The sequence below is a fragment of the Gadus chalcogrammus genome, chromosome 17 (assembly GCF_026213295.1).
Source record: "Gadus chalcogrammus isolate NIFS_2021 chromosome 17, NIFS_Gcha_1.0, whole genome shotgun sequence".
Lineage (NCBI taxonomy): Eukaryota > Metazoa > Chordata > Actinopteri > Gadiformes > Gadidae > Gadus > Gadus chalcogrammus.
This window is the reverse complement of record NC_079428.1, coordinates 6,780,074-6,798,984: the sequence shown is the minus strand read 5'-3', so window position 1 is coordinate 6,798,984 and position 18,911 is coordinate 6,780,074. Positions and strand designations below refer to the sequence as shown.

At 55.1% G+C, this 18,911-nt stretch overlaps 1 protein-coding gene across 1 annotated transcript in view; it reads left to right on the top strand.

The window, feature by feature from the left end:
* The window catches only part of svep1 (sushi, von Willebrand factor type A, EGF and pentraxin domain containing 1), a 49,719-nt gene that overhangs the window by 28,541 nt on the left and 2,267 nt on the right, over nt 1–18,911 (top strand). Inside the window, 17 exon segments of the mRNA XM_056575415.1 lie at nt 651–842; nt 2,067–2,234; nt 3,080–3,752; nt 4,425–5,136; nt 5,139–5,858; nt 5,861–6,226; nt 6,229–6,708; nt 6,711–7,152; nt 7,510–7,741; nt 7,917–8,087; nt 9,211–9,274; nt 10,088–10,261; nt 12,230–12,406; nt 13,441–13,623; nt 15,595–15,765; nt 18,044–18,139; nt 18,613–18,708. Of these exon segments, the coding sequence (XP_056431390.1) occupies nt 651–842; nt 2,067–2,234; nt 3,080–3,752; nt 4,425–5,136; nt 5,139–5,858; nt 5,861–6,226; nt 6,229–6,708; nt 6,711–7,152; nt 7,510–7,741; nt 7,917–8,087; nt 9,211–9,274; nt 10,088–10,261; nt 12,230–12,406; nt 13,441–13,623; nt 15,595–15,765; nt 18,044–18,139; nt 18,613–18,708 (5,117 nt within the window).

Below are 18,911 nucleotides of genomic sequence, written 5' to 3'. Positions count from 1 at the left end.
GTGTGTGTGTGTGTGTGTGTGTGTGTGTGTGTGTGTGTGTGTGTGTGTGTGTGTGTGTGTGTGTGTGTGTGTGTGTGTGTGTGTGTGTGTGTGTGTGTGTGTGTGTGTGTGTGTGTGAATAAGTGTATGGTCGTCGAAGGAGGGGGAACCAGACTCGACGTGCTCCATGCTTTTTTCGCCCCTCTTCAAAGTTGACTTCACAACTGTTACACTGGCGATGTGAAGATTGAAAAGGAGGAGTGACGTTTATCGAGTTTATGCGATTTAGCGGGAAATTGTACGAGTGTGTCTTCCTTTGGGTGGAAGAAGGAAGGGGAGTGTGATTGTGTGCGAGTCATGGGACACACATTCTTCCTGGCTCCAATCCGGAAGGGAGGGGACGGGTTTTGTTTCGTTTTAACTTGTTTATCCATGTGCTTCTACGTGTGTGTGTGTGTGCATGTGTTTGACCATGCTTGCGTGCTTGTGTGTGTGTGTGTGTGCGTGCCTGTGTGTGTGTGTGCGTGCTTGTGTGTGTGTGTGTGTGTGTGTGTGCGTGCCTGTGTGTGTGTGTGTGTGTGGTGTGCGTGCTTGTGTGTGTGGTGTGTGTGCGTTGCCTGTGTGTGTGTGTGTGTGTGTGTGTTGCGTGCCCCCCCCCCCCCCCCCCCCAGCTGTAGGAAGGGCTTCCTGCCCCAGGTCCCCTACGAGTTCCAGTGTCTCTCCAGCCAGAGGTGGAGTGGCTCTCCGCCCTCCTGCCACCCCGTGTCGTGCGGCGACCCTCCGTCGGTGCAGCGCGCCCACTACACCCTCCAGGAGACCACCTACCTGGCGGTGGTCCAGTACACCTGCGGCGACGGCTACAGGTGCAACAAATAGACCCGCCGCCATTGGCTGATGAAGTATCGAATGGCTCACTGTTAACCAATGCGCCCTCTCTGCAGAGGGGTCAGCGTAGGACCAACACGGGCCTGGCTCCTAACACTGATCCAGGGTGCTCCTTTATGTACCAGAGCAGGTCGAGACCCCACTAGTGCACATAGGTCTCCTGTGTGTGCCCCATAAAGGAGCAGACCCATAATAAGTGTTGTGATCGACATCAGTGTTCCTCCTACGCTGAGGCCTTTGAGAAAGGCTCTGTTGAATGACTGACTGAACGGCACACCGGCTAACTGACGGACTGACTTTCTTAACGACTGATTGACTCCCTAACCAACGGAAATGCACTTCTATGGTCAAGGACCAAACAGTGGAGTGCAACAGAGCCTGTGTTTGTGTGCATAGTCTGCCCTGTTTGGCCCCCAGTGCACCCCTCAGCGTCCCTGGAGGTTAACCCTCCAAAGGACAAGGGGGGAGCAAGAGACGGATCACAGAAAGAGGAATAGCATCGTTCCCATCCCTCCCATCACTCCCATCACTCCCATCACTCCCATCTCTCCCATCACTCCCATCCCTCCCATCACTCCCATCACTCCCATCACTCCCATCACTCCCATCACTCCCATCCCTCCCATCACTCCCATCACTCCCATCACTCCCATCACTCCCATCACTCCCATCCCTCCCATCACTCCCATCCCTCCCATCACTCCCATCCCTCCCATCACTCCCATCACTCCCATCACTCCCATCTCTCCCATCACTCCCATCACTCCCATCCCTCCCATCACTCCCATCACTCCCATCACTCCCATCACTCCCATCACTCCCATCCCTCCCATCCCTCCCATCACTCCCATCCCTCCCATCCCTCCCATCACTCCCATCCCTCCCATCCCTCCCATCACTCCCATCTCTCCCATCACTCCCATCCCTCCCATCACTCCCATCCCTCCCATCACTCCCATCACTCCCATCCCCCATCCCTCCCATCACTCTCATCCCTCCCATCACTCCCATCACTCTCATCCCTCCCATCACTCCCATCACTCCTTGATCCAGCACTACATAAACACAATGGACCCGACTTGACGTGTGTGTGTGTGTGTGTGTGTGTGTGTGTGTGTGTGTGTGTGTGTGTGTGTGTGTGTGTGTGTGTGTGTGTGTGTGTGTGTGTGTGTGTGTGTGTGTGTGTGTGTGTCGGTCCGAAGGCTCCAGGGCGCCTCGGAGCTGGTGTGTGAGGCCACGGGCGAGTGGAGCCGGCCCCTCCCACGCTGCACGGGCGTCCTCTGCCCCGAGCCCCCCCCGCTCACGCACGCCGTCACCGCGGGCGACGGCCACAGCCTGGGAGAGGAGGTGCGCTACGTCTGCAAAGAAGGGTAAATCCGGCCGATGTCCGCCCCCCACAACACTGAGGGATGAACCCCCCCGAGCAGAGCTCCTCTACTCATCAGTATTGCTCTTAGTCACGGGAAGAGCAATACTGATGAGTAGAGGAAGTCTGCTCGGGGAGCGATAGGTCACGGGAAGGGCAATGCTGCTGAAATCCATTCATTTCCTCTTTATGTGTAACAAAAATAAATAAATAAGGAAAGCAAGTATGACACATCATACAAATACACATGACACAAAACAACAATAGTTATAAAGTGTCATAAACGATATTATAAAGTAAATGCAGTGTCTGTGTCCTAAAAGGACTGTGTCTGTGTCCTAAAAGGACACAGACACTTCCCACCCCTTGTTCCACTGCTCGTAATTATCTGCTATGCGTTTTTCAGTTTTAAACAACTATTTACATAATGCGCATTCAAATTATTCATATACAATAGTCTTATATTTACAACATTTACAAAGCATTACATTTTTTTTGTAAAAATTGACAACAATAAACAAACAAACAAAAATGATAGCTTGACTAGAAATGATGTCTATGTTGTTTTTTTATTGAGTTATGACTCAAAGCAGACATGGGCTTCTAAAAGGTCAAGTCTCGGACTGGGATATGATTGCCTACTGGTACCTTGACAGAATATTTGTATATATACACTCGTCATTCTATCTATCGGTTCTTCAATTGCTTGAGGAAAATATACATTTTTGCGTTTAGTTGTTTCCTTATTCATTAGAACTGATCTTTAAACCCTAACCCTGACCCTTTATCGAGGGAATCCCCCGACCGCAACCAATCCTCTAATGGCTCCGCCCCCGCCCTTCCCTCCAGCTACACCCTGATCGGGCCCGAGACCCGGGAGTGCCTGCCCAGCGGCCGGTGGAGCGAGAGCTCCGCCCAGTGCGTGCCGCGCTCCTGCGGCGCCCCGCCCGCCGTGGACCACGCCGAGCCCTACGAGGGCCACCAGCTGTACGGCGACACGGCCAACTACTACTGCAAGGACGGCTACACGGCCAGCAACAACTCCAAGATGGTGTGCGACGCGCGCGGCGCCTGGACGCCCCCCGACGGCCTGCCGACGCCCCGCTGCATCGCCAACTTCTGCCTGCACCCGCCCGCGCTGCCGCACGCCGTCCTGGACGCCGTGCGCAAGCCCAAGTACGCCAGCAACACGGAGGTGGCGTACAAGTGCGAGGAGGGCTTCGTGCTGAACACCACGGCGGCGCTGCGCTGCCTGGTGGGCGGGGCCTGGGAGCCCCCCCCGCGGGAGGTGGGCTGCGTGCCGGTGCGCTGCTCGCGGCCGGAGGGCATCGAGAGGGGCTACGTCAGCGGCAGCGACTACAGCTTCGGCGCCGTGGTGGCGTACAGCTGCGACCGGGGCTTCCTGATCCGCGGGGAGAAGCGGCGCACGTGCGAGGCCAACGGGGCGTGGGGCGGGCCGCTGCCCACCTGCGGCCCCGTCGCCTGCCTGCCCCCGCCGAGTCTACGCAACGGATACATCCAGGTGGGGGCCGCGCACCGTGCGCCTCCGGTTAGGGCGGCGTGGTTATGGGAAAACACATAATCTCCATTGTTTTGGTCAATGTTGAAATGAGGATCATTCAAACGACTATTTTTGAGTTTGAAGACATGTTTAATTTATTCAGCATTAGTGAGATTTCTGAGAACTTCGACATTTTGCCTTAAAAAGATACATAAAATGTTAAATAGATAGATAAATAGATAATATTGAAATTGAAATAATGTACAAATATGCATCCAGCTGTTTTCAAAAAAAATATATATATGTATATCGTTTCAACTCGATTATACTAGTTTGGAGGTCGTTTGACCCAAAAGTCTAAATCGCAACCAAAATTTAATTAATCTCAGAGCCCTTACTCCGATTGGCACCTCTGTTTCAAAGGTTGGCTGAGGTCAGGGATTTATCCCTGGCGGCGTTTCAAGTATTCATTCTTAAGTCTACTGGGCTCTTCGCTAGTCAGTGATTTAAGAACAACACTTCAATGAAAAGCCGCCGACAGAGAATTGTCATACTTTGTTGGGCTGGAATCAAAGACAACAGGTTCCTCACTTTGATACCCCTGTTTATTATCTAGCTTTCTTTTTTGGGGTTTATTTAATACGGTGAAAAAAAGTCTTAACTTCTTCCCCCCCAACGCTCCACTCTCTGCAGAGCAAAGGCCGGTCCACCTACAACAGCCGGGTGACGTACGCCTGCAACGCGGGCTACCGCATGGTGGGCCGCCCCGACCGCACGTGCCAGGCCAACCGCCAGTGGTCCAACACGGAGCCCCCGTCCTGCGTGCTGCTCAAGTGCGACCCCCCCCCGGACGTGGTCCACGGGCACTACGCCGGCGCGGGCGCCGCCTTCGAGGCGGGCCAGAAGGTGCGGTACGCGTGCGACGAGGGCTACGAGCTGGCCGGCGAGGCGGTATGGACCTGCCTGAAGCACGGCCAGTGGGACCGCAGCCGGCGGCCGCGCTGCTCCCCGCTGCGGTGCCCCGAGCCCCCTCTGGAGGGCAGCCACCTGGTGCTGCGGGGCCCGGACGACGACGCCACCGTCCTGGAGCTGTCCTGCGAGGACGGCTACGTCCTGCGGGGGGCACCGGTCCTGCGCTGCACCGCCGCCCAGCGCTGGAACGACACCTTCCCCGCGTGCGAGCGTGTGGCGTGCGGCCCGCCGCCGGCCGTGGCGTACGCCGTCCCCGCACCGCCGGCAGCGCCGGCGGGGGCGGCCTTCTACCACGGCGCCGAGGTGGCGTACTCCTGCATGGACGGCTTCACCCCGAGCCGGGGGGACCGCGTGGCGTGCCTGGCCAGCGGCGAGTGGAGCACGCCGCGCCCCCGCTGCGTCTCCACCGAGTGCCCCCAGCCCACGGAGATCCCGACGGCGTGCTGGACGTGCACGGCCTGATGTACCTCAGCACGGCGCGCTATGGCTGCAAGCCGGGCTACGCGCTGGTGGGCAACGCCACGCTGGTGTGCGGCGACGGCGGGCTCTGGATCGGGGGCCTGCCGTCCTGCCGCCCCGTGGAGTGCGCCGCCCCCGAGCCGGTCGCCAACGGCCAGGTGGCGTACCAGAAGCTCCAGTTCGGCCACGCCGCCGCCTACTCCTGCCTGCGCGGCTACCGCCTCCGCGGGCCCGAGAGCCTCCGGTGCCTGACGAGCGGCGCGTGGGACGCGGAGCCGCCCGCCTGCGTGCGGATCTCCTGCACGGCGCCCCAGCCCCTGGACAACGGCTTCGTGGAGGGGCTGGAGCACAGCTTCGGCGTCACCATCTTCTACAGCTGTTTCCCCGGTTACCAGCTGGTGGGCCAGAGCCACCTGACGTGCGAGGAGTTCGGCTGGTCCAGCGCCGTCCCCGTGTGCGTGCCCTCGGACTGCGGCCTCCCGCCCCACATCGACTTCGGGGAGTACGTGCGGGTGACGGAGCGCCCGGCGTCCGGGGGCGCCGCCGCCGCCGCCGCGTCGGACTCCCCGCTGGACCTGAGCTTCCTCCAGGGCACGTGGATCGCGTACCGCTGCCACCCGGGCTACGAGCTCACGGCGCACGCCACGCTGCTGTGCCAGGAGGACGGCAGCTGGAACGGGACGGCGCCCTCGTGCGCGCGGCAGAGTGCCAGACGCCGCCGGCGCCGCCGCACGGCTGGCTGAACGTCAGCGACACCTCCCTGGGGAGCCGGGTGACGTACAGCTGCGCCCCGGGGTACCTCGTGGTGGGCCAGGCCGTCCGGCAGTGCGTCTCGGGCCGGCACTGGACGGAGGACGCCCCCGAGTGCCGCCCCGTCTCCTGCGGCGACCCGGGCCCCGTGGCCCACGCCGCGGCGCGCGGCGCCTCCTTCGCCTACCCCGACGCTCTGCGCTACGAGTGCGACGCCGGCTTCCGCCTGCAGGGCGGCGACACCCTCACCTGCCTGGCCGAGGGCCGCTGGGACGGGGAGAAGCCGCGCTGCGAGCCGCTGTCCTGCGGGGCCCCCAGGTGCCCGGCGACGTGGTGGTCAGCGGGGACTCCTTCACGTACGGACAGCGCGTAGACCTGAGCTGCCGGCCCGGCTTCGTCCTCAGAGGCGGGGCGGTGGGGCTGTGCCGCGCCGACGGCACCTGGAGCCACGGGCCCCTCAGCTGCGTCCCGGAGCGCTGCGGCCCGCCGCCCGCCGTCCCCAACGGCCGCGCGGCGGCGGGCCCCCAGGGCTCGGTCCGCTACGAGTGCGACAAGGGCTACGTCCTGAGCGGGGACGCCGTGCGCGCCTGCCAGGCGGACGGGCGCTGGGGGGGGGCGGCGCCCCTCTGCGAGCCCCTCAGCTGCGACCCCCCCGAGGACATCAGCCACGGCTACCTGAACGGCTCCAGCTTCCACGTGGACGCGGTGGTGGAGTACGTGTGCTTCGAGGGCTACGAGGCGGCGGGCGACCCCACGCTGCGCTGCTCGGCCGACGGCCTGTGGGAGGGCAGCGTGCCCGGTGCCTGCCCTGCGCCTGCCCGCCGCCCGCGCTGCGCTTCGGCGCCGTGCTGGGCCGGGACAACGCCTGCGGCGGCCGCGTGCGCTTCCGCTGCGCCGACGGCTACCGCCTCCTGGGGCCCTCCGAGGCGGTGTGCGGCCCCGGCGGCGCCTGGAGCCCCGGCGTGCCGGCCTGCTCGCGGGGCCGCTGTGCCGCCGCCCCGCCCTCGGTGGCCCACGCCGTCACGCAGGGCGGCGGCACGGCCCACGCCGACACGGTCACGTACACGTGCCTGCCGGGGTACCGGGCCAGGGGGTACGCCCTGCTGACCTGCGGGAGGGCGGGCCGCTGGGGGGAGCCCCGGGTGAGCTGCGAGCCCGTGAGCTGCGGGCCGCCGCCCAGCGTCGCGCACGCTCACGTCGTGGGTGAGACCTTCACTTTTTCAAGCCATGTTACCTACAGGTAAATGAGACGCGGGGCCGTGTGTGCATGCACCGAGGTTCGTTAACGCATGGCGCCTTTTGACCAAGACCAACCCGCCGCTTTAAGTGTCGTTCAAGTGTTGTTCCTTCTAAAATGCCGTCAAATGTCGAGATTGTCTTTGTCGATTGTGAATAGTTATTTGTTGTCGTGTGTCTTGCATGCTGATCCGTCACCAGGTTGGTCGGGGAACGACTTCTTGTTTTGATTTTGTCCCTTTCTGTCTTTTGAGGCAAACGTTGCTAGCAGTGTAGCAAAACATAACAAAAGAAACACCACCTGGAGAACGACTCCCTCTCCTCACTCCCTGGCGTCGCCGCTCTCTGCCGCCCCCTGCAGGTGTGACGGCGGCTACGCGCTCGTCTCGCCCGCCGCCCCCCTGACGTGCAGCGCCGACGGCACCTGGTCCGGGCGGGGGCCGCGCTGCCAGGCCGCGCCCTGCCCCCTCCCCGAGCACTCGGTGGCCCACCTGGTGGTGGCCGGGGACGACCCCACCCCCGTGGGGGGCTCTCTCATGCTCTCGTGCCCCCCCGGGTTCCTGTTGGTGGGCCCGGCGCTGATCCAGTGCCAGGTGAGGCCGTGTGGTCGTATAATATAATAAATAATAATATATTATTAATTCTATTTCGGGTGAATCATTTCAATAAAGTGGTGACCGCGGTGAAAAATCCCTTATTTCCCTGAGAAAGCCTCAAATTCCCGGATTGTGTGTCAGGGATGACTAACTTCCTGTTTTGTCCTGACAGTCGGGCAAAAGCTGGGCTCCCAGCCTCTCCTCCGTTTCCTGTCGAGCGGTCACATGTCCCGACCCGCCGGCGCTGGCCAATGGCGTGCTGGAGGGCAGTGGCAGCGGTGGCGAGGCCTACAACTACGGCGATGGCATCATGTACACCTGCCTGCCCGGCTATGAGATGAAGGTAGGGAAGCCCCGCAGTATACCTCTTTCTCTGTCTCGACTCTCTCTCTCTCTCTCTGTCTCGATGTCTCTCTCCCTCGCTCTCTCTCCTCTCTCTGTCTCTGTCTCTCTCTGTCTCACTCTCAATCCTCTCTGTGTGTCCATATCTTTCTCTCTGTCTCTCTCTCTCTTTTCTCTCTGTCTCTGTCTCTCTCTCTCCTCTTTTTGTCTCTGTGTCTCTCTCTCTCTCTCCGTCTCTCTGTCTCTCTGTCTCCCTCGCTCTTCAACTAAAACAAGCTCTATTGGCATTGAAAATGAACATTGACATCGCCAAAGCAGTGGAAGCAACATCAAATAATAAAGAGAAATATATACAAAATTTGAAACATAAATGTTGTTTAAAAAAAGGGGGATATAAAGAAGTATGTCACTCCTGAACCCTCTATCTGACTCTCTCTCTCTCTCTCTCTCTCTCTCTCTCTCTCCCTGCAATGGAGTGGGTTTGGTGTTAACTATGAACCTCACTGAACAGTTGAGTCCACTGCTTTGTTCCAGCGGGCGAGGGCTGGGACTGGGGACTTATTAGGGTGTTTCAAGACGTATGAGCGCGCGAGCTGCCGCCGTTTTGTTAATGAATACATATACAACAATGGTAACCATAGAGCCCGTTGGTCAGTGACACACAACACACCCAGCGTTCCTCCCAGACAACAGACCCACGCTGCAATAGAGGCGTGTGTGTTGTGAATGACAGAGCAGTAGAGTAGAATAAAACAAGAGAGAGAGAGGAAGGGAGGGCGGGAGGGCGGGAGGGCGGGAGAGGGATGTCATGTGACTGACCCAGCGCTGTCACAGAGAACTACTTATTAGAAAAACCGCTGAGTCACTCTTTCTTTATTTATTTCTGTCTCTCTCTCTTTCTCTTTGTCTCTCTCTCTCTCTCTCTCTCTCTCTCTCTCTCTCTCTCTCCCTCTCCCTCTCTCTCCCTCACGGTGACAGACCCTATTTCATAAATATTTATCCTCCAATAGGCGGGGGTATGGGTGGTGTCCTGTTATACTGGTGTTTGTTTTCGGTGATAGCTCAGACATCACCCGGCCTCTCTTCAGACTATGGTTGTGTTTCTATTTATCTTTTGAACGCAGGGGGATCCCATACAAACGTGCCAGGACGACAGAACCTGGAGTGGGACTCAGCCACACTGTGTTGGTAGGCGTGCGTGTGTGTGTGTGTGTGTGTGTGTGTGTGTGTGTGTGTGTGTGTGTGTGTGTGTGTGTGTGTGTGTGTGTGTGTGTGTGTGTGTGTGTGTGTGTGTGTGTGTGTGCGCGTGATGTTTGCATAATGCGTAACTTCCCCCACACGTGCTTTTGACTGTGTCAACAGTGCGACGACCCTATGACATCACCGCATTCACAAAGCAGATCTGAAATAAATAAGGAGGAAGCTAAATATAGAAAATAGGATCTCATGTCCAGAAGATTCCAATATAAAGGCTTAATATGTAGTTCTATGTTTTATATGACATAAAGCAGTACACCAAGTCTTCTTTCCACTGCCCCTTTAATGTGGGCAAAGACGTACGTTGGGGCGATATTGCTGGTATCTTTGACCGGGTGTTAAGTTTCAGTGTGCAGACGTGAGTCAGCTGGTAGTGATAGGAGGAGGGCGGAGGGAAGGACAGCCAGGAACCAGCGGATCAAACACTAGAAGCACCTGTTTTCTGTCTAGACAATCCAGTCGGCCGTCTGCGCTCACAATGGTATTATAAAAAGACAATAGATTGTGAAGATCGATTTAGTTTCATTAACATTAGTTGTAGCAGGGTCTCCTTGGACACACCACCTAGGGGGCTTCACTGGGCCCCTCCGGTGACCAGGACCCAGGTGGATGTTTAGTGAACCGGTTGGTTGTAGATCTCGATTGATGTCCCAGGCAGAGCCGGTCCCTAGTGGGGACCGGTCTCCGCTGTATGGCGTCTTGGAATGCTGTGCTTAACTAGGACTTACCTCTCTCCCTCCCCAGCTTTGTCATGCGGGCCCCCCCCCTCTGTAAAGCACGCCGTCTCTGAGATCACGGGAGACGGGTTCCTGAACAAGGCCAGCTATGTGTGCGACGCCGGCCTGCAGCTGATTGGTCCAGAGGCGCTAACCTGCCTGGCTAACGGCACGTGGAGTGAGCCCGCCCCCAGCTGTGACGGTGAGGCAGTGAGCTAAACACTGTTTGTTATATGGCTGTGTTTTTTATTTTTGTTTGGTTTTGTAATGAAGTAGATATTAAATAGTGTTGATGCATTCATTGATTTCTGGTCACTAGAGGTGGCAGAGGACACTCCCAAGTATTCTGATGAGTATAACAGACATTTTAGTACTAAGGGATCTGTTGCGTTCAGGATGAACATGACGAAAGTGTACGAACTGTTTAGCTGTAATAGACAAACGGTAAAAAAACTATGTCATTTTGATTTTCTTGGGAGTAGTTGGGAGTAGTTTTATAATCTGATTAGCTGTGGTATTTGAGCAACATAAGGCCCGGGGCTGAATGGTCCCTCCTCTTAAAACAGTCAACTGTTTGTGTTATTTTATGCCGCGTTTCCACTGCAGGGTGCGGAACGGATCGGTTCACAAAGGTGCGGTACGGGTTGCGTTTCCACCGCCAAAAGTGGGCGTGACCCGGACTTGGCTGTACCCGTTTTGGCCTCGTTTTCAGACCTCCACCGTTGGGGTACTGAAAACGAGACGAGACGCCTGAAAGGGTCCCGGGAAATTCTAGCTACACACCCCCTCCGTTGATTGGTCGACAGAATCATCACTTCCGGGTGACGTGGGGATAAAAACAAACAAACAGTAGCCTCGAGGTATTATTCCTTACAATTAACATGTCGCGTAAAACGCTTGCTTGGGCGATCAAGGAGGTGGAGACGTTCGTCTGCATTCTTGGGGAGGAAGACGTTGTTTACGATGTTTACGTAGCTGCCGCGGCAATCGACATCCGGCCTACCACAAAGGGTACTGTCGGCGGTGGAAACGCGACATCGGATCTGAGTTGGGCTATACCGCCCCCTCCCTACCGCAACTTTGCGAACCGATCCGTTCCGCACCCTGCAGTGGAAACTCGGCATTATGTTGGTTTCGACGAAACAAGAAAGTGAAATGTAGTCTCACATGACTACGAGAGACTCATTATATGATTTTTTTTTTATATGATTTTTTTTTTTTTATCGATCCAAAAAGGAATGAGTCACAGCAGAGATGGAGACTCAAGTCTGAGACTCGGACTCGAGTTGCACTTAAGTCGCACAAACGGTGACTTCAGACTTGACGTGCGACTCCACCCAAAAGACTTCAGACTTGACTCGAGCTTCGAGACTCGTCAGGTCATGCAATTATTGCTTTTTAAACCTAACTTTATTCATGTATTTCTATTAGGGATGGGCAACGATCGTCGAATAGTCGGAGTCACGTAGCATATCGAATAATGAATGTGACTATCGTTATTGATGACACGGCTCTCCTCAATGCTGGGGAACGCTCCGTTCACTTGCATGGGCCTTCAAAACTTCCAGCAGTGAATAATTTTGTGACAATTCACCATTGCTAAGATATATAATGACCGCTGTCAAGGAAAGTGGATTTTTTTGCCGTCTGTCGTATCACTCCGCAAGTAGTCCGGTAACTTATCAACCCCAGAGGCCTCGGTTGCTAAGCGACGTCACGTCAACGTCTTTGGCAGACTATTTCTCTGCTGATCAACCCTACGATTGCTGGTAAAAAATGAATTGTAAAAAGACACACCGTGTGAAGTTACTTTTTTCCTTTTGGCAAGTAGCCAAAGTAGTAATAAGCGTGATAATGTATAGAACGTTTTCCCGATAATGACCGGCGTTCTATACATTATCCCTTACCAGACCAGACGGCCAGAGACTTGAGACTTGACTTGAACCTGCCCCTCAAAGATTGAGCCTCGACTTGGACTCGAGCTCAAAGCCTTGAGCCTCGACTTGGCCTTCCAACAAACGACTTGTGAACATCTCTGAGTCCCAGTCATAAACGCCCTGGACCCCTTGCAGCTCAGAGGTGTAGGAGGCCGTCAACACGGTACCATAACACCTTTAAACCCTCCCTCCCTCTCGCCCTCCCTCCCCCTCCCTGGACTGTCTCCCTCCAGGGGCGCGGGGCTGCGTGGAGCCCGACCACGTACCCCACGGCTGGGTGCGCGTGCACCGCCTGAGCCCCGGCCACGCCCTGAACTTCCAGTGCGACGAGGGCTACTCGCTGTCGGGCGACGCCCTGGTGGTGTGCCTGGACGGGGAGCGCTGGAGGTCCCCGTTCCCCACCTGCCAACGTAGGGGCCCTGGAGCTCCCACTACATGCACACAGACACACACACACAGGGGATCAGACTGTCACACACACACACGCACGCTGAACGCAGACACACACACACACACACCCACAGGGGATCAGACTGTCACACACACACACGCACGCTGACACAGACACACACACACACACCCACAGGGGATCAAACTGTAACACACACGCACGCCAACACAGACACGCAAACAAGCGTGCACACTTATACACATACACACACGCACGCACACACACACACGCACGCACACTTGTTGTCGTGTAACAAATTCATGTAGGCTCTGCTTATTTTGCTAGGGTTGACTTCTGTATTTTACTCTGTATGTTGTTGAGCAGGTCTTGATTCCAAAGTAAAAAACACCCACGCACAAACACACACACAGGTCCATTGTGTTATTTCATCAGTCATTGATAATTGGTCTGTCAATGTACGATAAATCATCTCACTAAAAAATGTCCCAAGACAAACAATACCTAGGCGTCGGCAGGCGGTCGGACGGCGGTCAAAAAACCTGCACTATCTTCCTCCCGTTGCATCAAATCCATTGCACTGGACGGTTGAGTAAGTCATTGAGTAAGGCAGCTCTAAGGGGCTGTGGCGGTTTTGCAGGCAAGGTGCATTACGGCATCGCTGAGTTTCACCACACAGACGGAGACGTCCAGAGGAAACCATCTGAGACGTACGCTAGGACCGGGGAGCTATCTCAAGGCTATCACTGTCATTGGGGCTGGGCCAGAGAGACTTTAATCGACAATGCACAAACGTTGTAAACACATCGACAGGCAACAATATAAATACCCGGGGTTTAACCTGTGGGTCGCGACCCTTAAGAGGCTGACACCATGGGGCCATGAGGGTCAGGATAAGATGGCCAGAATTAACATTTGCATAAACTTTTTGCCGATTAATTTATAAAAAAAAAAAAGTCGTATACGCCTTTTTTTTCACCTCATTAGAAATAAAACAATAAACAGACGTGTTGCTATCGTTTCCTTCTCCCACAGCTAAATCCTGCCCGACGCCCATGGGGTGGCGGCAGCCGGCCAATGGGAGCGAGGCCCAGCAGGGCTTCCACGTGGGCCAGGCGCTGCCGGTGACCTGCCCCAAGGGCCAGCAGGCCCGGGGCAGCGGCACCATCACCTGCCGCCCCGACCAGACCTGGAGCCCCATCAGCGCCGTGTGTGAAAGTAGGCAGCACACGCCTGGCCCTTTTGTTGTTTATTATCTCTGTATCATTTCTTTCATTTTTGTATTGTTTCGATTAAGTTGAATTTAGTTGTCCTTAATTTGATTTTTGAGTTGTTATTAGATTTTGGCGGGGGGGGGGTAGTTTAGTTCCTTTTTACATGATTTTTTGTTGAGTTATTTGTTTTTGGGGGGGGGGGTGCGGTTGCTGCATTCAAAGTGCGCCAGTGCCCCTCCCAACACAAGCTAAATTCTTCAGAACTACTACAGCCAAAGTGCAGCTTCTTCCTGATTATTGAATGAGCTCATCGATCGATGTCACTGCGATGCAAGATGACACCTTCCCCTTTTACACAACACACACACGCACACGCACACACGCGCACACACACACACACACACACACACACACCCTATTGAAATGCATATGAGCGCATTGCTTCAAAAGCCGGTGTCTGCTGAGTCTAGTGGCCCCATATCGTTTAAAGATAAGACTGCATTCACTGTACACAAGAATACAGACGCTAGGCTTCAAAGTGATAACCGCCCCCCCTGACAAGGGGGTCCATTATCACTTTGAAGCAATCCAATTGGTCCACAGAGCTGCTTTCTGTGGTATTCTTCCTCACCCTCTGTCTGGGTAGAACGATCAGGGGCTATATCTCGTATCTCTCCTCCCAGTGATTGGATCACTTTACACCGATCACATGACCCAATCCCGACGTTCAACACGAGGGCCAATCAGAGAGGACGCACGCCAGCTGTGTTGGGCACTCGCCGCATGATTGACCTGTTGTGTTTGTTTGTTTGGTTGGTTGGTTGGTTGGTTGTGTGTTTGTTTGTTTGTTCAACCTGTCTCCCCACACACGTGCAGCGCACTCATCCCAGCACGTTTCCCAATTCCCCTGGTTTGGCCGTCAACCCTGATCTTCATCCCTCTCTCTCTCTCTCCTACCTGTCTCTCTCTCTCTCTCTCTCTCTCTCTCTCTCTCTCTCTCTCTCTCTCTCTCTCTCTCTCTCTCTCTCTCTCTCTCTCTCTCTCTCTCTCTCTCTCTCTCTCTCTCTCTCTCTCTCTCTCTCTCGATCACGCTCGCGCTCTGTTTGATCAGAGCCAGGTTTCTGCATCAAACACTAAGGTTGTCATGTCCTGCGCCAGCCGGACTAATTATGGGATGCTCTCGGCATTGCTATGACAACCCCTTTTGTCACGCACACTTATGCCCGCTCTAAGAAACGGTTGCCGTCCATTCGCACAATGAGGCTTGTTTGCATTCGCATTTGCATGTTATCTGTGCTTTTTCACCGACTCAATACGGGAAATACCGCAATATTGTCCAAGGGAGGACACTATTTGAACACGTCGGTATCAGGTAACCCTGTCACAACATCCTGATGTCACCCACTGGCGTTTTTGCTGATATACAGTATATGATTTTTTTACTCCTTTCACAGCCACAAATGTTGGGAACATGGAAGGCATGTCTTCTGCATGGTTTCTGGATGGTTTCCGGATGAATTGCTTAAGATAAGCAATTCATCCGCCCTCTCTTTGCATGGTGTGAGCTGCAGGCAAGGAGAGTCTGAGGTAATGCGTTGGCTTAGGCCCAATCCCATTTCTACCCCTTACCCCTTCCCCTTACCCCTCCCCCTTGTTTTGAAGGGGTAAGGGGTAGAAATGGGATCGGGGCCTTAGACTCTGTGGACGGCAGACAAAAGGCACTCCCCTATGGAGCGTCTCCAGGAACAGGGATGGAAACTAAATGAGCATTCGACTGGAAGCAAAAGCGAAACACAAGTGTCCGAAATAGATTGTGTTCAGATCTCAACCAATGGGGGCTTGGTTCTCATACGTTTGAATACATTATAGTACATCACATTAGACTGGACTAGAGTATGCTGACCGTCATCCCTTAACCGGTTCGGTGGAGCTACAAGGCAGGTGGTGTTAACACGCGTTGGGACCCCCTCCACAGGGGTTTCCTGCGGCCCCCCTCTCCACGTGGCCCACGGGGTGGTGCGGGGCGCGGTCTTCCAGTTCGGCGACGTGGCGGCGTACTCGTGCTTTAGCGGCTACGCCATGGAGGGCGTCGGAAGGAGCCGGTGTCTGGAGAACGGCACCTGGACCGCCCCGCCCGCGTGCCGAGGTAGCGCTCCCGGCTGAGCTCGTCCAACCCCCCCCCCCCCCCCCCCCCCCCGGCCGTCCGTCCGTCCGTCCGTCCGTCCGTCTCCGCACAGCTTTCTCATACACTTGATGGTTAGAGGAGACGCACCGCCGCCGCCTGCTGACCCCCCCCTGCCCCCCCCCCCCCCCCCCCCCCAGTGGGGCCTTCTGGTGTCGCTCTGAGCACTCGTTATGGCCGTGGTCCGTTGGTGTACCAGGGCACGGTACCAGGGCCTGGTCTCTGATTGGTTCTGGTGTGCCCCGGGGCGCCAACAGAGCAGAGTCCTGATTGGTGTGACGGGCGACGGCTGTCACGCCCTCTGGGGAACAGGTCGGCTCTAGTTTCTGTTTCTGTTTCTCTGTGGCGAGCCCCCTGCTTAAGGGGTCTTGAGGGGTCGAGGCCGAGGCGGGTTTCACAGCACGGCGTCTTGAGTGGGATTGTGTATGGGATGGTGAATAAAGTTTGCTTTGATCGGATGCCAACTAACACTAACCTTTAAGGATGTACAACTAATCACTGTTCTTGACCTCTGCTCTGCGCCCTAGCTTCCTTGGCTGCTATTACGTGTCTTTCCTGCTATTCCTCATTCTTCAAACCAAAGTCCAGTTTTTCGCGCAACTAGTTTGGTTCCTCCTACATGAGCCATGCAAAACATGCAACCGTGTCGTGACCCAGCAATAATAACAATGGAGCTGAAAGAAAACGTGTTCCGCATATATTCAAAACACTCAAAGCCTGTGTGCCAAGCCCTGCTTATTGTTGACACTAACATCTCTGTGCATCCACCCCAAACGCCTGCTTCCATTGGGGTCTGCATATATGCACACTAACCACCTTACCAACTCAGGGCTTTGGGGTTGTGGTCATCGTTAGCCCTTAATGTGGGGGTACAGCTCTGTACTGTGTTTCTCATCCCCAGTCGACAGACCTCATCCGTTCGCCAAAGGGAAATCAGCAGTGACCACAAAATTTCATTGAATTGATAGCGAAAGATAAAGTTCTCGAGAACTAATAGTCATGAGCGGCCTAAAGCCAAACTGGCTCGTATTGAGGCAGACGAAGTCAAGCCATTTCTAACTAATGCCATCAAAATTATGGCTTGTAAACCTCACCTACAGTACGATTCTCTTTTCTATAAAACGTTGCTTTGGATTATTTTCATAGCTCAGCCTCTCATCGATGAGGTCTTCAATCGTATTAGTTTCAAATAATTCCAAAAACAGCCACGGGTCTGCTCCGCTTACTACTTCCACTTGTTTTCAGTGCTCTGGATCTGGAAGTAGGACCAGTATATCCAGTGCCGGAAATGCCTTCTCTATTTGTTCTGGCTGAGCCAGGCTCACAATAAGAGTGGAAAGGGGAGAGTCCCATGCTGTCGACGTGACCAAAAAAATAAAGAATTCCTTATTTACCTACAGAGATCGGCCGTTTGACATGCATAGGTGTTTCGGGCAGAAAAGCAGCATCATTTTCCCATCAGTGAAAACGCCAAGCATTCTAATGGGACGGCTCACTCAAGCTTGTGGTTGTAAAGAGTGAACACGCTCTCACCGTCTTCAAACCTGCATTTACCCCACGCAAGAACATCTTGAATGGGTATCAAGATAAGGTCCTGAAACAGAATTAAAGTCACTTTAAAAGCATACACATACGTGCGGCTCGGCTGACTAGCTAATGTCCAGCCTTGGCTAGGTGGGGGGTGTTTCTCAGAGTAGAGGGCCGTCTTGGGGGTTTCCTCAGGGGAGTGCGTCGTTGGACTGTGCCCCTGTTTGATAGGCGCATGGCACCGTGGCTCTGGCGAGGCTCGCATTACTGACTGCATGGCTGGTCTGCAGGGTGGGGGGGGTAATAGCAACGCCCAGAGAGGCATCCGCCCGGACTAATCTGCTTTTGTTTTCCCTCATACTGTTTCAAGATGTTTGTGTGTCTTCTACCGCACGCGGGGTCGAGGGACCGTGGGAGACACTGGGCCATTTCAGAATGTCAAAAGTGGATCGATCCACTTCCTTTACTTTACATTGCCTTTACTTTGACTTTACCTCAGTACCGTACCGAGTGGGAAAGAGCTCATGTATCCCTACTGACTATGCGTGTGCATGCTTGTGTGTGTGTGTGTGTGTGTGTGTGTGTGTGTGTGTGTGTGTGTGTGTGGTGTGTGTGTGTGTGTGTGTGTGTGTGTGTGTGTGTGTGTGCGTGCGTGCGTGCGTGCGTGCGTGCGTGCGTGCGCATGTGTGTGTCTCCCCCCCCCCCCTCCCATCAGCTGTGTGCTGGCTACAGTGCCAGAACGGCGGTGCCTGCCAGCGACCCAACACGTGCGCCTGTCCCGAGGGCTGGATGGGCCGGTTCTGCGAGGAGCGTGAGTCCCTTACTGTCGCACCGAAACAGACGCTTTCCTAAAACAACACGATAACAGCCCACGACGCAACACTTGATGTAGCTGAGGATCCCCGCAAACCAAACACAAGCAGAGCTCTGTGGGTGGAGGTAGTTTCCCATCCCTAGTCGACAGACCAAATCCGTTCGCTAAAGGGCAAACAAGTGGCCACAGAATTCTGTTGAATTGTTAGTGAAACATTAATTTCTCGAGAACTAATAGTCAGGAGCGGCCTGACGCTAAATCGGCCCGTATCGAGGCAGACGGGGGGTCAAGCCTTTTCTAAGTAATTACACCAAAGTGACAGCTTGTAAACCTCACCTACAGTACGGATGGATGACATTCTTTTTTTATCAAACGTTGCTTTGGATTACAGCGTCATGAGCAGTGATGATTCATGGTTCGTAGTATCAGCTCCGTAACCCTGGTGCCCTCTCTCCTCTCTCCCTCGTCAGCCATCTGCATCTTGCCCTGTCTGAACGGGGGCCGCTGCAAGGCTCCCTACCAGTGCTCCTGTCCCCACGGGTGGACCGGCACTCGGTGCCACACCGGTGAGTATGGGTGTGTTAGTGTGTGTGTGTGTGTGTGTGTGTGTGTGTGTGTGCGCGGTGCACACACACACACACACACACACACACACACACACACACACACACACACACACACACACACACACACACACACACACACACACACCACACACACACACACACACACACACACAGACAGAGTAGATGGTGACGTAGGATTCATA